At 27.3% G+C, this 25,871-nt stretch overlaps 1 protein-coding gene across 1 annotated transcript in view; it reads right to left on the reverse strand.

Annotated features, from left to right (window-relative positions):
* LOC119686298 overlaps window positions 1-25,871 on the reverse strand; it is a gene marked incomplete at its 5' end in the record, with an annotated part of 205,072 nt that overhangs the window by 55,612 nt on the left and 123,589 nt on the right. The window contains 1 exon segment of the mRNA XM_038100850.1: window positions 12,945-13,093. Within this exon segment, the coding sequence (XP_037956778.1) occupies window positions 12,945-13,093 (149 nt within the window).

Genomic DNA, 25,871 nt, shown 5'->3' on the forward strand with positions numbered 1-25,871 from the left:
TTTATGTTACACAGGTGGAAAAAAGTGGGACTAATTGAATAAAAATAATGGACAATTTATACTTAATCCGTATTAGATTTGTAATCATTTAAAATCCAGCAACTCTATTAAATTGGAAAGAATGGTTGGACCTGCTTAGTAAATGTTCGAAAGTAGATTAGCTAAATATTCTTTAAGAATTTTGTATTCACAAGTGTGCCCTTTTTTAATACTATTCATTCCCAAGTAGGACCTTCAACCCTGAATCATGGTATGATTTCATTTCATTGGCATTACCTAATACGCCTATTTAGCATCACACCTACTTTGCTGCTTAGGTCGTATAAATCATGTTCAGAATATGCGTTTTATACACACTGTATGTATAGGAATATGTGTGTACTAACAGACAGTCGAACTTCTTTAAAGTCCTTGATTGCATCGAATTGACATCCATGATGGTTTTTACCTGATACGCATTTCTAAATATGATGTCAAAGCAGTTTAAAATTTTTTTTTGTAAAAGGTTTCAGCAAACATTTTCTGAATTTTTTCAATGTTAAGCAATTTAATACTCAACGACATGTAGGCATTTGTATACAATTTGGCAGTGTTCTATTAAGTCCAGCACCCTCATTGATATTAGTCTTATGGTAGGCTTATTGATGGGTCATAGATAATTACGGAACCGATTAGGGATTAGAATGATTTATTCTCTCGTTTCAGCATTAATGTCACTGTTCTGGAAAGGAAATGGCTTCATTCCTTTCTCATCTTGGTTAACATCAGGACTTCCCTCTCAAAAGGGTTTCAAGCTATGCAAAACCTATCCTAACGCAGACAAGGTTTGTTTTGTTTAGACAAAATGCATAATTTTACGATTATACTTTTTATTTAAAAAGCATGAATATTATTTCATTATTGGATGTTATCACTTTGATTAATGTTAGTTTGTGTATCAGTACAGACATGTAAAAAATAGTCATTTCACTTTAAAACGACAACAGACTATATAGACCAAACATCTTATACAAAAAAACAATAATTGAATACAAGAATCACTTATTAAAAGTCATTCATAGATTAATAACTGAAACTAAGAAAAAAACTATATATCACATTAATGACATATATCAATATAGATTTTTTTCCCAATTTGACAGAAAAAAATTACTAAAAGATTTAATTAGTATCAGCAATATTGGGTTTACTCACAAAGCAGAACTAACTACTCTTAATACTTTATTATCAACAAAAGAACTAGAAACATTATAAAATCATTTGAAAGATATAAAAACTGGACTGATCTGTTTGTCTTTTCTAAGAGATTCTTCCATATGTTACTTAGCAGAGACAAATCGACTGATCTGTTTGTTTTTTCCATGAGCTCTTGCTTATGTTAATTAGCAGAGGCATTATAAAAATGTTTGAAAGCCTTAGGGCATATTTTCTTTATATATACACTGTAATATATATATATTTTCTATATACATATACTATAATATACTTAAGCGTTAATATAACACTTAAATATTTTAATTTTAAGCAACATTTTGATGCCGAATATCACACAGAAAGGAGTAATTATGGTAAGTGGACATTAAAGAACTGGTCCTTTGCAGACATAGTACAGAAGTTTTTGAAAAGTACAGTAGTGGGTAGTACATCATATGACAGTGTAATGTACTAACTACAATATAAATATAAAAACAATATATATACAATATATAAACAATATAAAAACTATATAAAATGAAAATATTTCATAAATAATTTTAAAAATAAAGTAGTAAAAATATATAAAAAATTTATTTAGAAATAAGTTTTAAATAATTATGAAAAGCTTATAAAATATATACACTGAAGTGTAGATATAATTGTTATTTGTGTTTTTAGATATATGTGTGGGTTCACTAAAATAAAAATAACTGTGTTCCTTAAATATTTTTGCTTAAAACTAATTTGTTAAAACGTTTTTAATAAAAACTTTTTAAAAATAATTATATTAATTAAAAATTTTGAATATAAATATTAATTTTATATGGAAACAATTAAATCAATTTAGTAATATTTAAATGAATATATGAAATAAATACATTTTAATATTTATAATAAATTTATCATGAACTCATGTATTTATTAGGATTAACTAAATACGTATTTATTTTATACTACGAGAATGCACTTACTGTAATGAATAGTTATTTATTATTTAAATTAAATAAATATATATGTATTTATAATATTGACTAAACTAAAACTCATATATTTACATTAAATATTAAATGATTTATTTGTTATTTAATGATATTTAATTGGTTATAATACACAGATATACACATAATTAACGCTATTATGCAGAGTGCCAAATTACTATGTACAGTATATGCATATTTATATATATAAATATATATATACATATCATATGTACAGTGAATGCATAGTTTTTGCAAATTGTTAACTCAATCTAAGAGTATTTAAATATTCATTAAAATTATTTTAAATTATTTTAAATGATTTTATTTATTGAAATGCAGTTATTTTGTTTTTTGCTAAGTGCTTATTTATTTAAATTTTATTGAAATAAAATTTTTATCATTTTCTAATAAAAAAACTAAAATATTTTCTAGTATAAAATTAAAAACGAGTTGCATTTAAAGTTCAAGCAAAAAATTTAAAAAATAAAAAAAAGATCCAAAATTCATGACAATATTTTTTATTCTATATTTTATTTGGAAACTTATGCGTGCTCTATTTTTATTTATATTTTTATTTTTACTTGAATTTTTATTTTTATTTTGGTTCCTATTTTGGAACTTCACATTTGTATTGGGTTAAAGGTTACAAGGAGTGGTTCACAGGAATGTATATGCTAAGCAGCGTGCTAAGGATGCTTCAGCAAATATTAAAAAGGCTGGAGGAACTTTTTCGATGTGAAAACTTTTCTGATTTCTTGCGCCCTTGCATTTGTATTTTTTGTATTGTTTATTCGAATTTTATAACTTTTATTTATTTTTTTGAGATATTTGTGTTTAGTTTTTTGCGCTTGTAACTTATGTTGTTTGAATTTCAGCTTTCAGCTTTCATTTTGCAGATTTTTTATTTTGTTTGGTTTGCATGGATTTACAGCACTTTCATTTAGTAAATGAAAAATATGGAAATAAACTTCTAAAGTTGCTCCAAAAAACAGAAAAAAAAAACAAAAAAATATCGCAAAAAATTTCAAGCTACATTTTCACTTCTTTCGGTCTCATAAATTTCCGAATAATGTTTCTGTAACATTTAATATTTTTTTCCGAAAACTGCAACTGAAAAATAGAAAATTTATATCAGAAGTAACAATATTTTAAACAAGTTTTCGCTATTACGGTATTTTATGTTTAACTTAGAAGTAGCGATTTCAGTTGCTATTATCCATTAACTAATCAGTTTCAATAGAACTACATCTAAAATTCGTTATTTTTTAACGGACTCACAAAAACTGTAGCTTTAAATTTTTAGAAAAAATATGATTTACTTTAAAGACTGCCCTACTTAGAACTACCCAATCTCAGAGTTATCACTAACCGCATGGTGTGGTACACAGATCTTAGATCAGTCATTGAATAATCACGAAACTTATGAGAAATACACAAATTAGGCAAAGAGATGGGTGGGACTCTGCAAAAACCCTCTAACTATCAAAGAGTAAAAGTGCCCAGACGCACTCGGAAAAGGCTTGGATTATGATAACTTTAATATTTCTTAATTTATAAAAAATGTTCAACCGGCCACAGAAACGAAAAATTTGTCAACTGTTTTCTGTTTATTTTCACGTACGCGTGAACACTAGTTTAATCTCCACAATGGAAACATATCCTTGTTATAAATAATTATATTGTATTCTGTTACTCTTACGGAAGAGGCAATAAAACTCTATCCAGTAGATTCTACATTACTTTTTATTGACGCTTCGGGCTTAGAGATCTACTCTAAATTCAAAAGGGGTCAATATAGACCCGATGGTCGCAGTGCCACATCGTTTAACAACAATAATAATCGTTTTAAGGTAACTGATTTACATTTGCAAATCATTAAGTGGTTTGAAGGAAAATAACTTTGTTTATAATAACTCTTCTCTAAATGAAATAATTTTTGGAGAAGATACGACTCACATGGCTATAAGATGTGCACTACTTTATTAGCTAATTTGCGTCAAATATTCAAGTAGTAGTTATAAAAATTCATTATCATAGTAGAAAAATAGGGAAAAATATAATCGAGTAATTCCAAATGGTGCGAAAAGAGCTCAGTTATGTCCAAAAATTATCGTTCGCAGATTGGTGCATATAGGACTTTTCGAGTTTTTATTGTCTTCATTTTCATGAGATATTCATAATTCTCGCTTTAAATATGATATGAAAACAACCCAGTGATTTTCTAATAGGTTCTTCGAAAAGACTACGACTAAGGTTAAGAACTTACACGCCATTTGTGCAGGTATATTAGCTAAAAATGGTCAGATTTGTAGAAGGTCGATTTATTTATAAAGCACCATAATAAAGCACTATCGCAAATGTCATTCTTCTGAAAGGGTTTTTGATAAAAACTTAACGAGTGCGATAGATGAAGCATCGAACCTATTTCTTATAGCTTTGTATGTGGAATAACTACTTTGAGGAAGTAGTTTTAAAAATTTTGGGAGGGTGGAAAAATAATATGTGAAGAATTGGATCACGCGCTGATATAGTTGTGTGGGCCCTATTTCAGCGTATAGCAGTCTATGGAGCCTACTTCAAACGTAACAATAATACATTTTGTTAAATCGCTAATTTTTTGTGCGATTTTGAGTCGGTTGGTCTCATGAAGAATAGCTTTCCCTCTTCGGAGTAATATTTTCCCTCCGGAACAACTTTTGAATCACTTCGGGAAGGGTCTCTTTTGTATTGGCGTCGCAAGCCATACTTTTTAATATATTATATATTCTTTAACAAATAATATATAGTTTATTGATGACAAAATAAACTTCTAATGTTACTATATATCTTTTGATTATTTTTTTTTGTTTTATGTATTAAATACAGATATAGAATATAATCGCGATTGTTATTCAGGAATTTTTTTGGTCGTTTGGAATGCTGTATTATATATCTGGTATTATTTAATTTGTAATAGAGTTTTGGAAAAAAGGTTTACATATTTTTAAGTTGTTTAAGGAAACTTCATAACTATATTCTCCACGAAATTTGAAATAGAAATCATCGTGGTACTAAATGGAGTTTTTACAGAATGCCGAACTGTTTATCGGTAAGAATTCAAGAGAGTGATTAATCTAGTTTCTTGTTTTCAGTTTGTTTCCAAAGAATATTGTAATCTAACGGCGAATAATCGTTAATTATAAGCCAAAGAAGGATAACTGCTGACGTGCTACTGCAACGAAACGATCAACCAAGCTTGGTTTCTAACGGCATACATATTGTAAAGTACTCTGTTAAGTTTAATGTTAAGAAAGTAGTGTTAAGATCAGTTTATGTTAAGCAAGTTATGTTAAGAAAGTCATGTTAAGAAAGTCATGTTAAGAAAGTCATATTAAGAAAGTTAGGAAAAAAACCGTAGATGTTCTGTTTCTGGTTAGGTTATTTAAGGGATGCTACGAAAGTTATATTAAGAAAGTTATGTTAAAGAAAGTTAGGTTATGCGAGTTGTGCTAAGAAAGTTTTGTTACCAAAATTATGTTAAGAAAGTTGGGTTATGAGAGTGTTACTAAGAAAGTTATGTTAAAAAAATTATGTTCAGAAAGTTAGCTTGTAAAAGTTGAAAAGGACTGAACCTATAATCACATTCAATTTGATTGAATAATTTTTGAATAAAATCATTAAATGCAATTTAAATTGAAAATCAATGTAGAATTATTTACGCTTCTAATAAGTGTTTGGATAGTTGCCCTCCAAGATCCGCATCCATTTTAAATAATTTGTTATTAAAAATATTAAATTGTTAAAATATTTAATAAATTTTATATTCGTTTTTAATTAAAATATTTTCACTGCAATATCTTTGGGGAAAAAAATTTGAACTGCATAAATTTTGAATACTATGGAAAAACCGATTTGATAATCGCAACTTGCCAAATAATTCAAGAAGTATTTAATGTGATAAGAATTTTTTGGATTATTTTTTCTTTTTTGTTGTGGTGCATAAATCTTTTGGCTCGCGTGAAATATTCAAGTGACAATACCGCATTCTGGATATCCTTCTTTTTCTAAAAATTTGATTCATGTACCGTTGCTAGCTGAAGCATTTGTGCTCATATATATTTACAATATGCAATTTCAATCCTTTTTCCTGGTGTTGCATTATAGCAATTCACCAATTCAGCCACGTATTGCAGTTTTCTGCAACAATAAAAGCAGAGTGAAGAATCCCTTCCAGCTGTTGCCCATTTGGCAACTGAATTTCCACTTATTTCTGAACATATTTTTTACTGAAGCCGTGAGCTGTGTGTGTTGCTGGCAACATTTATTAGTTGTTGTTGACTGTGTATAGTCCCTTTATGCGAGTATCTATCCTTAAACATATATGCTTGTTGGTAGGAAAATATTGGAAAATTTATAGTTTGCAATTTTTCGCTTATTTTTTATGATTATTTTTAGAGAGTTTTATGTTTTTCGCTGATATTTTCTTCTTTGATTTCGTTGTAAACACTTTAGAGGGAAGATATGGAACGGGGATTTTAGACTCCAACTGGAAAGCGCGTTATGTGCTATTGTCGCATTCGAGTGTGTATTTTCTATCAATTGAAATAATATTTGAATTCGAATTGGATGTTTTCTATGGGTTGACGGAGGTGTTTAAGAAGATAAGGGATAAATAAATAAAAAGTGCAGGATTTTATTTTGGTTGCGTTTATGATTATTTATTTTGAATGTCTTGCAAGCAAAATAATGTATTTATATGTATTTATATATGTTTTTATTTATATTCGGGATGTTTATGCTTTTATATCTTTAGGTTCTCTAATTTATTGCTAAATTTTACAGCATAATTTTGTAATAAAATGCATTTCACCCGCTGTGTACTAACAACTAAAAATGTGTTGCAAGCAAATTTACAAGCATGAGACTAAGCTATATTATATTATTAAGGTAAATGATATTATATGCAAGTATATAAGTTTTGTATATATACATTTTATTTTAAATTTTAGTGCGAATATTTATTATTTAGTAAATAAGTTTAGCAAACACAAGTATATATATATGCAAGCGTTGCGTTATGTGGCATTTTTGTCAGTTTATGGGTGCAAAAGCAGTACTGTCTTCTTGTTATATCAAACAATACTTTGTTTTTTTTTTTTTAATTTATAAAAAATTGTAAATTTTTGACTAATTAATATTTTTAATATAATTTTTGTGAATTTTTTAAAAATGTTTTTTTCTTTACCTTAAGGTTAAAACGGTTGAGACGGCGTGATACATTTGATTTGAACGTGGTGGATTACTGAGTTTGGACAATTTTGTTCAGAATTTTGTTGTTAAATTTGGAAATTTGCAATGTTAATCAAAAACCGATCATTTTTGTATAATTTTCATTGTCAGTTTGTATGTGAAATTTTTTGGATGATTGAGTAAATTATGATTTTGTTATGTAAATGGAAAAAACAAAATTAGAAAATAATTATTTAATATCTTAAAACTTAGCAATGAGCTACTTAATACTAATATTATTATTAATAATTGTAAATATTATATTTAAAAATATTATAAACCTTATAGAGTAATATCTTTTAAAACTTATTAATTTAATTTAAATATATATTTATGAATAAATAACGGAAATATATTATTATTATAATAATTTTAATACTCTAGTCTAAATAATTAAATTTAAAATAAGTTATTTAGGCTATGTTGATTAATTAAGTTTATCAAAGCATTAACATCTTAAAATATATAATAATTGCACTTTATATAATTATTGCAATAAATCCATTATGTAAATATATACGAGTATATATACTGGTTTATGTATAAATATTAAATTTTGTGAAATTAGTACTAAATATATATATCTTATGTCTCAAAGCAACTAAAATTTCAAAATAAAATTAACTAAACAAAACTAAACTGAATAATTGGAATTGTTCGACTGATTCGAACGGTTCCAATGATTCGAATAATACAAATGATTCGATTGGTTCGAATGATTCGAACGGTTCAAATGATTTAAATGGTTAAAATGATTTGAACAGCTAGATTATTTTGAATTTTTCGAATGGTTCGAATAATTCGAATGATTCAAATAGTTGGAATTGTTTCAATAATTTAATTGACTGGAAAAGTTCGAATGGTTCAAATGATTCGAGTGGTTCAAATGACTTAAATGGTTCGAATAATTCGAATAGTTAAAATACTTGGAACAGCTCGAATGGTTAGAATAGTTTGAATTGTTAGAATAGTTTGAATGGTTTGAAAAATTTAAGTGATTCAAACAGTTGGGATGGTTCGAATAGTTTATTTGGTTTGAAAAGATTCGAATGATTTGAATAGTTTGAATGATTCGAATAATTCAAGTGATGGTTCGAATGATTTGAATGTTTCCATTGGTTCGAGGGCTTCAATTGGTTTTACTGATTCGAATGGTTCAAATAGTTCGAATGGTTTGAAAAATTCGAATGAATCAAACAATTGGAATAGTTTGAATAGTTTAATTGGGTGGAAAAGTTAAAATGGTTCGAATGGGATTATAAGTCGAATAGTTTGAATATACAATATATTTAAACTTTGTTCATTAAGAACCAATTATTGGCTGCAGCAACAAAAATAACTGTAATTTGTTTGTGCATTTGACTTATTTTTTAATTGAGATTTAACTTCCTTTATAACACTCCTGTATTCACAGGAAGACAATTTTGTTTATTGCAATTGTGCTCCAAAGGAAATATTGACTTATTGGTATAAACGACTGAGACTATATATATAAACTATTAAGTTTTTTGATGAACGTAACAAAACGTAAAATTTGGTTATTTTATTTAAGAGATAGGTTTAAGGCAAATAACCTATTTAATTATAAAATATCTGAATACTTATCATATACTGTTTTTATTTATTATTTCTTATAACTTAGACTTTAATTAAAATATACTCTTCTAGAGCATGTGTCTAAGATAATTAACAATGGGTGTAATAGGATTGTTGTATATTGTTAACTAAACATATTCAGTTACATATTAACTTCTTTTTACTGAGCCTGCGCCTCACTATCATATTTTTTGATTCTTTTTTATTTATAGATATTTAAAAAAAAAAACAAATTAAATATGTATGTATGCTTCATAAAAGCATTAAAACATTAGTTTAATTTTAAAAAATGAATTTTATGGGATAGAGTTCTAAGAACATATAACATATACACTAAAAACGCACTACCACATCTTTATTCTGGAACTTGATAGTACTGCAATAAGCTTGATAATAAGCTTGATGATAAAAACATGGAGAAAGTCGAGAAAGTGGTATTCAAAAATTATTTCTTAGATAATTATCTCAAAAATTAACTCTTAGAAAGTTGGCGGAAGTGATGGACATGTTACTTATAACCGTTTATAACATTGTGACTAATATTTTAAAATCTTGATTTCTATACTAATAGAAAGGAAACGTTAAAATCAAGTAATTGTTTAACAATTATATTTTTTTAAGTTCTATTCGTACTCTATAAATATTTGAATTCTGATCAAAATTGGAATAATAATATTTTGTATAGTACTTGTAAATTGGTAATAAAAAAAATAAAAAGTTTGTATATTTATTTTATTTCGATTTTAATTTTGAGCCATTAAATATTTAATTTCTGTATTTCAGTTGCTTTTAAGACTATAGATATAAAAGTACTTATTGACATAAGGAATATTATTCCAATTAATTTTTGGGGTTAATAAAATCCTGTTTGCATGACAAGCTGACTACACTGTCATGCATGCAAAAATTTAATATTGTTTTGAAGCTTATAACTAAGTTTGTATATATATTAAATTAATACCTAGAAAAAAATGTTATTTTCCTTAGCGAAAAATATTGAAAAAAAGATTTTAAGTGATGACATAAAAGAATATTTTAATAATTATATCAATAGAACATTTCATAACATTATTTCAGTCTAATTTTTAAATGATCAAAAATTGTAATAAATTTTTTCTACTCTAAAAAAGAAAATCATATTCTATTTCATTCACTCCGAAAGGGCCTTAACTAGCAATAGAGAAGGAATATTTAATTTTAATAATTATAGAATTTTTATTAATATTAGAAAAATGTTTATTGCTTTCAGTTATAATATACATAACAAAAAATTTAAAATGTGTTGGTAAATATGTATATTCTTAATATATCTTATTCTTTCCTTCTTGTCTATTTATGACAGAAAGAATAATTATTGTTAAATTCTTTTAACACATTTATTCCAACAAGTCCTTTAATTTCATAATAATGATGTTGGATGTAGCTCTTATAGCAAATATATGACTAGTAATAAATAACTTATATTTTGTAGCTTCTGCTTTTTTATACGACAATGATTACCTCTGTTATGGTCATTATCTGCTCAATACTCATGGCAGATTTTTTAAAATAATTTTAATCCTTGGATATATTTTCTATTTTCTTAAAGTCAAATTAATCTATATATTAATGCATTGCTCTAAAAAATTTTATCAGATCCTTATTTTTTTTTACACTTAAAACTCATCGCCAAATGAGGATTTCTCCTTTGAAGAATATAATGGATTCTAAAAGGTTTGTTGAGAAAAGTGCATCGAATTTGTAGAAGATTATGTCAAAATGAACCACTTTTTTTCCATTGGTTTATTTATTAAATCTTTCTAAATAGAAATTGACAATAATTGAGCAAATCTTAAAAAACTAACATATATGCTATTCAGCTAGAGTATTTAAGTTTATCAATGATTTTCTTTTGAAGCGGTTTAGTGGAGTTGCAGCAGATCAATGCCAAGCTTGAGGTTTTGGATGGGACTTGAGTGTCTCTAGGAAATCAGGTGCATATTGGTGAATTACTTCTTCAACGGCTGGTAGATTTAGATCTTTGTGAAGGTTTTTGTTTTTGACGTACTACAGAGTGCACGTAGCTTGTTGGAGAATTTTATTTTGTACTCTCTGAATTTTTTCTATAAATGTATACCACAGGTTATATACCTATGCAGTTTTACCATTGGTCTGAATTGGTTTTTATATTGATTTGTAAATTAACAATTATTACTGAGATTTAGTTACTGAGTTTGTGATTCAGTAGCCAATATAATTCTTTAAGTTTAGGATTTAATTGATATCTCTTGGCTTCAATATGCCTCGTCCACGTGAGTCTTCTATCAAGATGTATTTCCAGATATTTCATAGAATGTGATTTAGATATCGACATCATCACATCACATTATAAACGAACAATTATGAACTTAAAAATGTTTCCTCCTTTATCGGACGAAATCCTTTTCGACTATAAAATCAAAAAAGATAAATAACATTTTAAAATTCAGCTTATCTAGTGGAAATTAAGGAAACCTTGATCATTTTGTAACTGTAAAACGAATCTTGGATATATGCTTATGTCACACAAGCATAATATTTATTATTCTATATCAATCTCCTAATGAATATACCCATTGGATTTACAACATTTTAAAAGTGAGATATGAAATCACTCGAGACAATAATAATTGATTTAGTAATATACTGAGAATACTTATTCTTTAAGAAGTGTATACTAATCTGAAATTGAATGTAAACTAATGTGAAGTGAAATCATCATCATTTTGGTATCACAGTCCAGGATGGACCATTGCCTCCTCCACAATACGCCTCCATTCTTCTCTGCATTTCGCTTTTTTTCTGTGTTGTGTTATTCTCATGTGAAGTGAAATACTAATGAATAAAGGAAAGAATTAAAATATATGTCCAATAAATCTATAAATTTATGCACAGCTCTAAGAAATTTTATCAGAACCCTAACAGTGATTTCGTAAAATTCATTTTAATATTCAAAACTCTATTAAAACATCTATAATTTATCGGTTTTTCTGTGGTTTCTCTCTGCACTTTTTATGTAACTAAAGTACTTCATAATTGCAATTGTAATTACTGTACTACATGTGTTATGTGGAAATGTGTTTTTAGGCGTTTAGATAATTTTAAAACGAAACGATAACTGGGAGTGAGTGCCAATTCAGACGCCTACGGGTACACGTCCTTGCAATTTTTTTTTTTCATATACACAAGCAAAATATTCCTTTTAATATTTTTACATACTTGTGTTTTTTTTGTTTTTTTTTTTTTTGATGCTAAAATAGCGCACTAACGGCAATTTGTGTAATGTGTGGCATAATTTTAGGCGCATATGTTACATAGATTTCATGGAAAAGCATGGAATATTATGGTTATGTACTCACAGTATTGAAATTTTCCGGTGGAGCGGTTACATAATTACTGGGTTTTTTTCTCAAAGCAAAATTTTGATTATGTGCAGTTAACGTTAAAAGCAGCAGTTGTTGCTGCTGTTAGCGAAAGTTCTACTGCAATCTGCACAGAGAGTTGCACGTAATCTGCTTGTGTTGAAATCAATGATGCTTCATTTCCCTTTTCTCTTACAAATATTTTAGTCTAATTTTAACATACTTTTACTTTTTGCAGTAAGCTTTTAAGGATATTAAATCCTTTTACCGTTTTCAGTTTGCACTCGTATATTCTTACTTTGAGCAATAAACATTTTACTTTCATTTCTGTGCCGCTTTTGCGGTTCACTCCTTTTAAATAATTTTCATTTCTTTTTTTTCAATATTTTTACGCTTAGTTTCATTTTCATTTATTTCTTTTAAATTTTTTCTAAACTATCTTAGTTTATGTAACTTAATTTTTTATATACTTATTTTATTATTGGAATAGTTTCTATAAGACAGTCTAAGTAGAGTTACTTACCTATCTGCTTGTGCTGCTGAACCAGAAGCCGGCTTTAGGCTTTTAAATGCTTTAAGCCACTTTGTTTTCATCGATGGCGCACTGGCGGCGGGAAGTTTTCGTTCTACGCGTGGTGAACCCGGATCAACTTTACTCACGAATAAATCTTTCTGCAAGAAGAAGATAAAAATATTTATTATTAAATTATCAGGATATAATAGGATCAGATTTATTAATATAAAAAACAATTTTCTGTTCTTAAACTATTTGAAGATTCATAGAGTGGTTTTTTATGATTATTTTAAGTATTTTTTTTCGACTAATTCTTGTATTTTATGGAGTTTTTTCTCCTAATATAATTAGTGTCATAAAACTAGTGTCAAAAAACTAATTCATATCAATGCACGGTTTTATTTCACTTCATCATAAAACACTACAGTTCAGATGCATGCATCTCAACATACACCACACAATGCATCTCAACATAACAAAAATCAGACAATCACCGTAAAGGCTACAAACAATACAATATATATTATTTTATCGTAATTCTAAATAAGGTCAATAAATTTTAAATAAAAACTAAATAAATGAGATGAATCCAACAGTATAAGATAAGTACTCAAATCTCAAACCGTATTAGCAGGAATAACATTTGTTACCTCTACAACCAAAGTCTTCGGAATAACCACTAAATTCACGATCTTCGGGGCAATAATTCCTCATTGCCAGCATATACATAACTTAGTGGCTTAGTATACTCCACACAATTCCAAACTATTTTCTTAGCAATAAGACCTATTCTAAGCTTACTAATAATTGGTGTACACCTTTCTAAAATATAATATATGATAGTGTATATAAAGATAAATATATGTATAAGTAGGCTAAATAAATAAATAAATAAATAAATAAATGCAAAAATGGAGGTGTAAAGACAACGCTATACATATTAAGCTACCGACCGACTGGGTTGAAATTGTTGAAATTATTGGCTTCGAATGTATAATATAAGTTCGTAGATGATATTGATTCTAGAAACTCACATAACTCGCACAAAGAAAAAAAACCAAAAAAATTATATTAGGTTATAATATTAGATCCTATATAATATTGATTCTAGGAACACACATAGTTCATACAAAGAAAAAAAGTCCAAAAAAAGTTTCCATAGCAGCTAAGTTAAGCTATAAGTCTATGAATACTACCATTACCTTTTCCGTCTTCATTTCAAACTATTGGTGAATCAAAGCCACTTTTTACACACCAAGACCTGCATTGGATCTTATTATATCTTCTTTTAGAGATTCTCGTTTTATGGTACTATAAAAAAAAGTCTATACTTCAAAGTAAAACCACCTTAATATATGTATTTAATAGCGATATAGGACAAACTTTTATTAGAGTGTACCCTCTTTCCAATAATTACTGGGCAATGTTAAAGCAGATGAGATTATTTTCTTACTTTTTCGACTTATTTTTATGGCAGTAGTCGTTGAAAGCAGCCACTTATTGGTTAGGATGACTGTTTAAAAGATAGTGTTCCGTCAATCCGACGACTATGTTGACAGTTTGTTGCGAGCAAACATAGTTATGTGCACAGTTCTTTTCTTACTGTAAACAGGTCATGTCATACATATAGTTTAATAAGCATACTTTCTTAGACACGCCGTTTTAAAATATAAAGCACGTACAGTTAATTTAACTGAACTATAGAAGTACATACATATAAACCCAATGATGTAATCTGAACAACCCGTGTTGCTAATTTAGTGAAATGTTTCAAGTGTAAATCAAAGTGGATTTTTTTATTGTTTATTTTAGACATTCTTGTAGGAATTTATTTTTTTGCTGAACTCATATAGAGAATTTGGTATTTTCCTGCATAATATTTACATATTTATTGTCACGCCAAATTTTAGTTACGTGCTCGCCACATTTACTTTTCGTTTCAATCTCACGCAAATCGTCTGTAGGGAATACCTCCGCACCTGAATAAGTGCTATCATGTTTTACTAAATTGAAACATTTAAAGACTTAAGTACTTCACATGTACGCAATTCTCATTCTGTTTACTTGCTAGTAATATTTCAGTTAATCGTGGCGTATACGTAACATAAATTTCCACTAATTAAATCAACGCTAATTAATTTATATGTGAGGCAATTATGACACGTGTAATAATGCTGGTAATCGCCTTTAATTCAAATATTTGCAAACAAATATTTACAAATCTGTCGCTTAGTTTTTAAATTCATTAAAACTCGATTTACGATTAAAGCGTCATGACTCATAGAAAATTTTAATTAAACCAATTTTGTGGTAAATTCTACAAAAAAGTCAAAAAAAAATGTTGTAATTAATTTTATGCCAATCAAAAGTGCAGTCACTAATTTTGTGAAATGAGCAACTGCAACTGCAACTGCAACTGCAACTGCAACTGCAACTGCAACTGCAACTACAGCGAAAATAAAATTTGTGAACATTGGCACAAAATCAACACGTAAGTGCAATGAAAATAATTGATGCATGGCTAATGCCAAATTTGAAATGGGTCCACATAGCGTATGAGTGTGGCCAATTCACCGATTGCGGTGAGTTGGCGTGAAAAAGTGCTTTTAATTATCGGAATTGATAAATAGTTACTTTAGCCCTGTTAAGCACACAAAAGCGTAGACCTAAAAATGCCATTGTCGGTATATCGTTTAATAGGCGAAAGGTCACAGATAAACTGCATTTGATTTTTTCCGCTTTTTCAGTTACTTTATTCTTAAACAACTGCATCAAAACAGTTACAATATCCTAAATACTTACATATTAACTAGCACAAATGTATTTATACAAACACATTCAAATGGATGCTGATGCATTGAACGATAAACGCATAAATGGGCCTGGTGATTGTGTAGATAAACTGTCAGTTCCTGATATTCTAAATTCAGTGGATTGAGGCAAATTTCAAATTTAAATATTTCCAAACCAAAATGTGAACGTTGATGGTATGCAAATAGCAGCTTAACATAATACTGCAGGAAAATTGCTTAAAGCTCTTAATGTATTACACAAATTTAGTTATTTGGTTTAAAAGTCGCTTCCGTAACTCAGAGATTTATGCTAATTTAATCAAAATGTTACAGTTTCCAGACTCCGGGTTCACCCTACCTTCCATTGAGAAAAAAAATAGTTTTAGAAAAATTTTATTTAAATACTACTTAATTGGTGAGAGAAATTGAAAAACAAATTATTTCAATATTTTAACTAATTAATGCCTTTTGGTGGGACTAATTGATAGCGACTTTTCTCTGTTAAAATTCAATCCTTTGAAAATAATTAGTGAAAATTAATTGACAAAAATTATGTTTTATATTTTTCGCCCTTTGATGAAGTTTACTATTATAAAAATCAACAATTTAATTAATATTCTTTAATATTTTTCTTTTGCAATCAAAGTCAGAAATATTATGCATAAATATAGAAAAATATTGCCATCACACAGTTAGAAGAGTAATAGTAAAATTTAAATAATAGAACGTACTTAGAAGTTAAGGTTTTTATTTAGGGTTTGTTAGAGGCTAGAGGCTACTTGCAAACTATTTAAATTAAAAAAACTTTTTCTGTTTAAATAATGAGTAGAAATCACTTATAACGACATTTTGACATAACGAAGAAGCAGTTATAACTAACGTTCCTCAAAGTCTTATCCGGTTTGCTATATACGCACGAACTGCAACCGTTTCTAGGTACATCAATTAAGCAATATCGGTATATTGGAACCATGTTTCAATAAGATTTTCATTTCGATATAATTACCAAATTAAACATTTTTGTTTCTGATGCTCATCTCTCTGAAACATTTGAAGAAATATTATTACCTAAAAATATTATTACCTACAGTAGACAGTTATGTACAGTAGACTACATAAATAACAATGATGGAAATGTAACAATTATGTGCATTTTTTCAGACGTTGCATATATGGCAGTTCGAAGTATTCAAATGTTAATATAAATAAAAAAAAAAAGATTCAGAAAGTTTTAACAAAAATCTGTCCTCGTTGAAGTTTCAATCGCAGAGTATATAGAGTATATACCCCAAATTAAACTACCAAATAAAATTTATGGATTATATATCCTAGTCTGTATATGTAAATGAGAAAATATAAATAGTTATTTTTAAATAAATGAACTCGAAATATAGGTCCCAATGTGAGCTAATATACATAATATAAAGAAAAAACTTTGACCGATAAAATTTTTGCTTAAAGTTTGGTTTCTCTGGAGGCAATAGGAAAACGGCAATAAAAAAATTTATTACTTTCAATTAATATTTATTTATTGTTCTTAATATATTATCAATAATGAATAAATAATTAAATTAAGTTAACTCTAAATAAACTCTAAATAAATATTTTAGACATATCTAAATAGCTGTAAACCTGAAGTCTGATTTCGAATCATACAATCATACAATTATAGAAGATAATTATAGATGATAAATTGTAGGCGTAAGAGTTAACGATAGTCTCTAAGTGAATGTATGCAGATTAGAAACTTGTTATTTTATTTCAGGAGTTTCAAATCTGGTTAGCCCAGTTTTAGGACCTAATCAAACAAATGCTTAAATATTTCATATTATTCGCTTGGGGTATTTAGATTATTCAGAGATAATTTTAGATGAACTACTTCTGTTGAAAGTAAGGGTTACATAGGGTTCTTACTCCATTCATTTACGTTCATCATTTTACAGCCAAAACTAAGTAAGATTGTGGTTTGTCAGCGGTTGTGGCAAGGTATCTGTGACTGTATATTTATGGCTACATCTTTGCATTGGCTTAACATAGCACTGACATCGGTGAACGTGGTGTTGACAAGCTGGTTACGTCTGGGAATATCAAATATGCGCAGCAAATATGACAAGAGTCCGAGAATGCTAATTTGAAGAAGTCCAGCAGTAAAGAAGAAATAGTAATGAACTACAAGAATTTTTTTGTTCTAAAAACAATAAAAAATATACCCGGACAATTTAAAAATATTACGAATCTTACTGATGATAGATATTTGACAATATATGTAACAATATTTAATTCAGATGAAAATCAAATTACTGAAAAAAAAATTTATCCTTTTCTTTAAACATATTTACGTCTCTGTTGTAAAAAATTTTTTTTTTTAATTTATAATATATCGTATTAATTTATAAAATATATAAGTTCCCACAAATCCTATGAGGAGCAAAGGTCCACAATTTATGAAATAAAAAATTTTAATTATTTTGCATATGAAAAAATTTTCAGTCAAATTTCAAAATTATATTTTGAAAATTTTTCTATACCAACTGAGTGAAGACCACATAAAGATCTGGTCAAAAATCTAATATATATTATATATATTAATTGTATTATAAATAATTATATTATATACTAAACTATTTAATTTATCAATATAGAGTAACGGTAGTATTTCGTAGTTTTCAAGAACTGAACCTAAAGACAAAAACTTGAAATAAAAACATACTTCGGCGGAACTAAAAATGGACCCTAACCAAATTAATGTTCTATGATTTCGTAGGTGATGTGTCGTAGAGCTTTTCAGCTGTTGAAATTACAAATAAAATTCCAAAGTGGTTTTTATTTATAATTTTTATTACACACATAATTTTTTTATGTATAATGTATAATTTTCTTATTTGCGTACAAGTATATTTTTATTATCTTAAATTGATAACTATATTTTTTTTAAAGAATATATAAAATAATAATTATTATAAATAAATATATAAATAATGTTTACTTGAAATTGAAATAAAAATCGAAATGAATTATTAACAAATTGATAATTTTTTTTGTTTAAATTGAACCGGAATGAAAATTGGAACAATTAAATTTTGAGTTTGTAGCATTTATATAAATGTTTTTATAATTCTCCATTTCTTTAAAAAGATTGCAATATAAATGTCTTCGTCGTTGTTTACTTAAGTGTATTGAAATATTATGTTAATATAAATTGTGTGCATTAATAATCCCTTTATTGGGGCATAGATCCATTATGGTCTACTAGATAGAATAGAAAAGTCAGTATAGTATAATTTTATAAATGTTTGGGAGTTTGTATGTACTTTTCCATTTCATTAATAAGGTATAAGAATTATTTACACGTTTGTCGAAACTACGAAGAAGTTTTAAATAATATGTATTTGCTTTAAGATGTAAACTTGAAGAAATAGAAATATATCCTAAAATTTATTTTTCTTATTATAAATGTTATAGTAAAATGTTATCGAAATGTTATAGCAACGAATCAAAAGTCAGTAGCAGGACAAATAAAAATAAATCCACAATCATGGTGCTTGATTTTAACGAATTAATGTTCATGGGATTAGTTTATACAAAAAAGATTTTAAACAGCAAGGATGATATGAATATGAAATATAAAGAATATTAAAGCAACAGGAAAGTTAATGTTAAAGGAAAAATTCCGTAAATAAAATATTTTTCACGCCTATAGCAACTGCAGAACACCCTTGCAACTCATTAAAAATTTATTAAAAATGTAGGTATCAATAAAAAGGCTATTATGTGCATTCTATTATAATCTTCCTCTTAAATCACTTATATTTCCTTGTGTCAGTGAAGGTTTGAAAATAGTAATTATAGATAGGTACATATTATATGGTTTTAGTAGTGAAATTTATGTTCATTGATTTTATATGACAATATTTAATATTGCTGTCTTGTTAAGTATTTCGGTAACATGACTTTGGAATGTTACATGTGACCATGTTGCCACATTTGCAATAGTTAGAATTGCATAATTTTCTGAAACAATTTCTACCATTATGTTTGCAGGTAAAGGTGGATATATCGTAAGTGTATAGTCGATATATTGTATGCCCAAGAATTAAGCCATTAGGAACCCTGGCATTTGTGGACTTAAATTCAGAAAATTATTTTTATATTGGCACGACTAATCCCATTAGACAAGTATTGTTCTAAAATGTGCAAAGCTCGAATGGAACAATATGCCAAACTTTGTGGCATAAAAGCCTATGCCGTGTAAATAAATATAAGCGAAACTAAGGCATCAATGAATATGAATAAGAATAGTAATCGAATTATTTTTCAGATAGGTGCCTTGCCAGTTTCGAACATTGAATAACAAGATTTCACTTTTAACTTCTGTGGGTTATTGGCTGTTTCGTACGTGATTTAGAGGACGTTATTTCTTCTTAATCTGATGCTATTAAGAGGTCCCTTAGTGCTTGAGTCTTTAACTTACAGAGAAACTTTAACCAAAGTTGCACATTTGTGGTGCTCTAACTAGTGCATACCCAAAGGCGATCACCGTAACATCATAAGGGCTTGATACATTTTTATATTGTTATTGGACTAATTATGATACTACATAATTTATATATCTATTTAGTTCATTCTTAACACAAATACTCCTTTAAATGCCAGTATATTTTGTTGCTACGAATAAATAATGTGAAACGCCTAAAAATTTTATATTAACTTAAAACAATTATCACATATATTGAGTACATATATTGATCGTTATGATAATTTCGAAAATTTCATAAAAATTAATTTGTGAAATATTTTATACTATGGCTACTTATTGTAGCCTGAAGGTAAATAAATTTTGTGTTGATTTTACTGAAAATTTCAAATTTATTGAAATGAATTTTGTTTGAAGCCTCGACTTTTGGTTATTAAATTTCATTTTAAGGCGATTTAAAATAATTTCAAAATTGGTTTTTCAAACGTGCGAATATTCCGGCTATTTAATTATACTTTCAATTTAATTTAATAATAAATATTAATTAGATTTTAACGAGCTGTTGCAAAATTTTATGTTTCGAACAAGACCAGCTCATTTGCAAGTGACCACATTTTTAATATCCGTTCGGGCACATATTCTCTATTACTATTATTATTATTATTATTATTATTATGTGCTTATTTTATACAAATATATATATATATATAATATGTATATGTATATACATTATAAATCAGTGCACACATACATTATGGCGTAGATTTGAAATTTATTTTATGGTCTCCATGATGATGCATTTAGCGCATTTGGTTGTGAAGTGTTTGTTTATGTCATCGAACTGCATTTGCTGGTAGTAGAGCAAAATTTTCATATTTTCGTTTTTGCAAAATTAAAAATACAATAAATTCTAGAATGTGTTGGAGTACGGGTTTCCAACCCCAACCGCAGCAAAACAAATTCCTCATTTAGATATTTCATTGCAAATAAGCCAGGCATGTTCAACACAGAAGAGTTGCATTAAAATTAATATTTTAACCACGAACTTCCACTAAAAGTTTGCGAAATTTTATGTTTTTCAATTTAAATTTACGCGATCGTGTATATTTCTAATCTAGTTTTTATTGTTATTATTATATATCCTCTTCCACCCTCCAGGTCTCTTCTGGTTTTTCATTTTAATTTTTAATGGCGTTGGCACAATGGCGAAAACGTGAAGCTGACACTTCCTACATGAACTTTCATACGCACATTTACATACATAATTTATGTGTATGTATCTATGTGTTAGTGTGTATCTATGTGTGTTTGAGTTTATGTTTGTAGTAATGTTTCCAACTGCCATTTGTCGTCATGCGATTCGACAACTTGAGTGCATTTCTTTTAGTTGCTATAAATGAAAGTTTCGAGTGACAACGCGACAGGATATTAAAAATTGAAATGATGCATTATGAAAAATGAGGTTATATATTGTGTTTTTCTTTTTGATTTTTCATCACATTTTTTTTACGCGTACGATTGAAATTTTTTCACAATTTCTATATGGAAGTAAAATTTCAATACTACAAAAAATTTAATTAAGACGGAAAAATTATATACATATATGTCAGTTCTCTTATTATGTACACATATACAATGTATATAATTTTGTATATAACTAAATAAAATGAAATTAATGAATATAAACTAGAATATGTAAACAGATAGTTTTAACAAACTGTACTTTTTGATTATGTGAATACCTTCAAAGTAATTTAAAAGTGTTACATCTAGTAAGTTTTTCCTATACAGCAATTCGTTGTTCCAATTTACTTTTAGCAATACTCTTTTAGTAAAACTCTTTAGTTTTGAGAAAATTATTTTTTTCTTTTTTCTTTGTACTTCCATAATCATAAAAACTTATTCAATATCTTTATAAAAGTAACAGATAATAAATGTTAATAATTTTTGAAAGTGGAACCTTCACCAACATCTCAAATATAATATATTATTCTATGTTATATTTCATAGAATGGAATCAACGTCTCAAACATTATTAGTCATTCCATGATTATATATCGCTGAATGGAACCTGCTGTGGGTGCAGTAAATATAATTCACTATTTTATAAAACGCTTCGTACATTTCAAAATATTCATTTCATACATAAGTTTCTAGGCTATAATATGTTTTGTAGAGGAACCCTCAACAATCTCTCCAATATAATTAATTATTCTAAATGTTCCATAAAGTGGAACATTTACTAGCATCTCAAATACAGCCAATTATTGTTCAATTTTATAATTTGTAGAGGGGAATCTTCGGCAACATCAAAAATATAAAACGATATTCTATAATATATTTTGTGAGCATTAACTTTTCCCAACATTTTAAATACAGCATAATGATATGATCCGCAGTGTGGAACCTTTTTCCTTATCACAAATATAATTTTAGTACTTAATGAAATTAGAAGTAGCCAAGAGCAAAGTCTCTAAAGTAAAAGAGATTACGCATATATGGCTTTAAATGAGGAACATTGCGTCTTGATGTGTCTCAATTCCACTTTAGTTCTGTATGCATGCATTTGGAAAACTTTAGATTAAACTTTTAAAGGAATTTATTGTGAAACTAGAACGTTTTTTAAAAAAATTTGGACAAGATTAAAACAATTTAATTCTTCGATACACAAACAGAATGACAAGTCATATCTTTGATAGCTACTTGATATCTTTTGGTAAAATTCACATTATTTTATTTTTATGGTATTCCAAAAATTTTAATTTCAAATGAATAAATGAATTAAAATAATATTACCATTATCATAATATTTGTATTTTTCTTCAAAAAAATCATTGACGTACGTACTTGTTTCTCCGGTCCTCGGCCATCACATCTGTACAGTGACTTGTATGGGCCAACGGTCATATTTGGTCTAGATAGCCCTGGCTTAGAACAATGAACTTATTTTTTATATCGGTTGTCAAAATAAGGTGCTCAGAAATCAGATTTACACGTTGGTTCTATTAAACTTTACTTTTCTTTAGTGTATATAACAATTATGGAGAGCATCGAAGCTTGAATCATCCATTTAGTTATCAATACCCTCAGTATTCTCTTAGCAAAGCCATGATAATGCAGCATTACAAACCCGTAGTAAACACTTTTTGAGTTAAATATAGCAATATCTTTTGATTGAAGACTTCAAATCTTTTCATAGTACACTGTAATCTATTGGGTTTGGTATATAGTTAATTGTAAATGACATAGTTTATGAGAGTATCATCTTATACTATTAATAAATGAATAATGAAAATTGTCCGAAAAATAGTCCGAACTATAAAACCAAAAAAATTGGTTTTTTTTTAAAAAATAACAAAAATTAAAATATATAATATCAAATATTTTAATTAAAATAAAATTATATAAAAATTTTTATTTTTTTTAATTTTCATAAAATTTTTTATTTAAAAAAACACTTTTTATAATTTTATATGTTAAATAAATGACCTAGGCCTAGTAATAATAAAGTAAACATATTATAAATTGGTGGTGATAACAATGAATTTCTTAAAAAATATAAAAAATTTTAACAAAAATTACAATATATAATTTAAAATATTTCATTAAAATTAAAATAGAAAAAAATATTTTATCAGAAAATGAAATATTTTTTTTATTTATTTTATATCAGGCTACAGATTACTTTTTTTAAATTAAAAGTTTGTTTAATATTTTTTAATATATTCTACATTTTCACTTTACCTGAGCATCATCATCAGAATAAGAAGTCTAAAAAGATAATCACAATATATTTTATAATATATTAATTATCTCTTTAGAGTTTTTATCCTGATGATGACTCTCAAGGAGAGTTGAAATATAGAATATATTATTAAATATTAAACAAATGTTTAATTTAAAAAAAATTGAACTGTAGCCTGATGTAAAATATATAAAAAATATTATCAAAAAATCATTATTAACAAATTCAAAATTAAAAAACTAAAATATATAAAATATTTAAACAAAAACTAAAATAAAGAGGCTTTTCGAACGGTAGTGAACTAAAACAACAAAAATTCATTTTATATTATTTTAATTGATTGAAATTTTGGTTGATCACACAACTGTTTCGAGTATTGCAAAATACTCATCATCAGTGGTCTTGGAAATAAACCTTGTATATAAATATTCGTTAATAATTTTTTTTGAGACTGCAAATACCAGGAATCGAACTTCTGCCCTGCCAAATTTGAAGCACAAAGTCAGCGCTCCTTAACCAGTTGATCAAAAGTCGTACTTGACTTTAATGATGGCACATTTTTCTGAAGTTTTGTTACAGGGTGCTACTTAGTGTTAAGTGTTACTAATTGACAATTTGAGTGTAAAATAATTCAATTTTAAGTCCGGCTAATTTAAATTTGTTTAATAAAATATTATTAAAATAAATCACTTTTAAACAACACTGTGACATATACTTGTAATTAAATTAAAATTGTCATTATTTTTATAATTAATTGAAATTCTCTTAGATTTTTAACTGCTTTAAACACTTTCCATTTTAAACAAAATTACCTACAGGAAAAATCTGTTTTACATGACTTTGTGTAAAATTTAATTAAAACTTCGTTAAAAAAATGAAATTCGTTATGGAAATGCAATCGACTTTGTGGTTTTCAAAAGTTAATTAAAATTTTTTGTTACAAGCAAATATCGTCCTTGTTTAAATGAAAAAAAAAAAAAAATAGACATTAAAATTGAATAATGGCATGAAATTTTTGTTATTTAATTCCATAATTTTAGTTTAGTCTTAGTTTTCTCAACTCCCTCCCCATTTAATTTTATTTTATTTTATCTGATTTTTTTCTAATCTGCATAAGTTGCTTTACACAAAGCATTAAGTCTTATATTGTTTGAATAATTGTTTACACTTTGCTTAAAAATGAAAATAAATATAAGAGCAGAGAAAAAAGTCATGGAATCTGTAATAGACTGCGACCTAGTAAGCTCCTGACAAAGTACAACAATAACAAATTAAAGTGAAATAACAAAAACAATAGCAACAGAAACTTGGCTACGGCGAAATGCATTTGCAGCTGCAACATATACATATATATATACATATTTTTTTTTTGTTTTTGTTGTCTTCCTACAAACTTTTACACATTCACGCAATAGACAGTCAGTTGCACACAGCTACTCACCCACACACATGCATACATGCATACATGGATGTGCATACATTCGCTCAGAAATACAGAACTAAAATATCTGACTTATACAAAGGTACACATTAGAATTTTGGCGTGGGTTCATAAGCATCTCTAAACGTTTCTCTGCTGTTTGCTGTTAAATATTTAAGAGACAAGCTCTTGCAAAATGGCGAACATTTACCGTACATGTTCCGTACGCCATCTTGTCATTGCTGTCAAATAAGTTGCCATTGTCATTCACGTAAGTAAACAAGAACTTTAAGCATATTTCAGTCGGATGAGTGCAATTTTAGTATATTTTGTAGCTTAAGCAGCGTTTTCAGCTTTGATCCTGGTTGAATTATTTAAGTAAAAAGTCAACAATGAGATTTGATGAACAAAAACAAAAAACAAAAACAAAAAACTTTTTAGTTTTACTTTTCGTTTCAATTTTAGTTTCAGTTGTAGTTGTAGTTGTAGTTTCCATTTTAAATAT

This window comes from Teleopsis dalmanni, chromosome 2, assembly GCF_002237135.1.
Source record: "Teleopsis dalmanni isolate 2A chromosome 2, ASM223713v2, whole genome shotgun sequence".
NCBI classification, from domain to species: domain Eukaryota; kingdom Metazoa; phylum Arthropoda; class Insecta; order Diptera; family Diopsidae; genus Teleopsis; species Teleopsis dalmanni.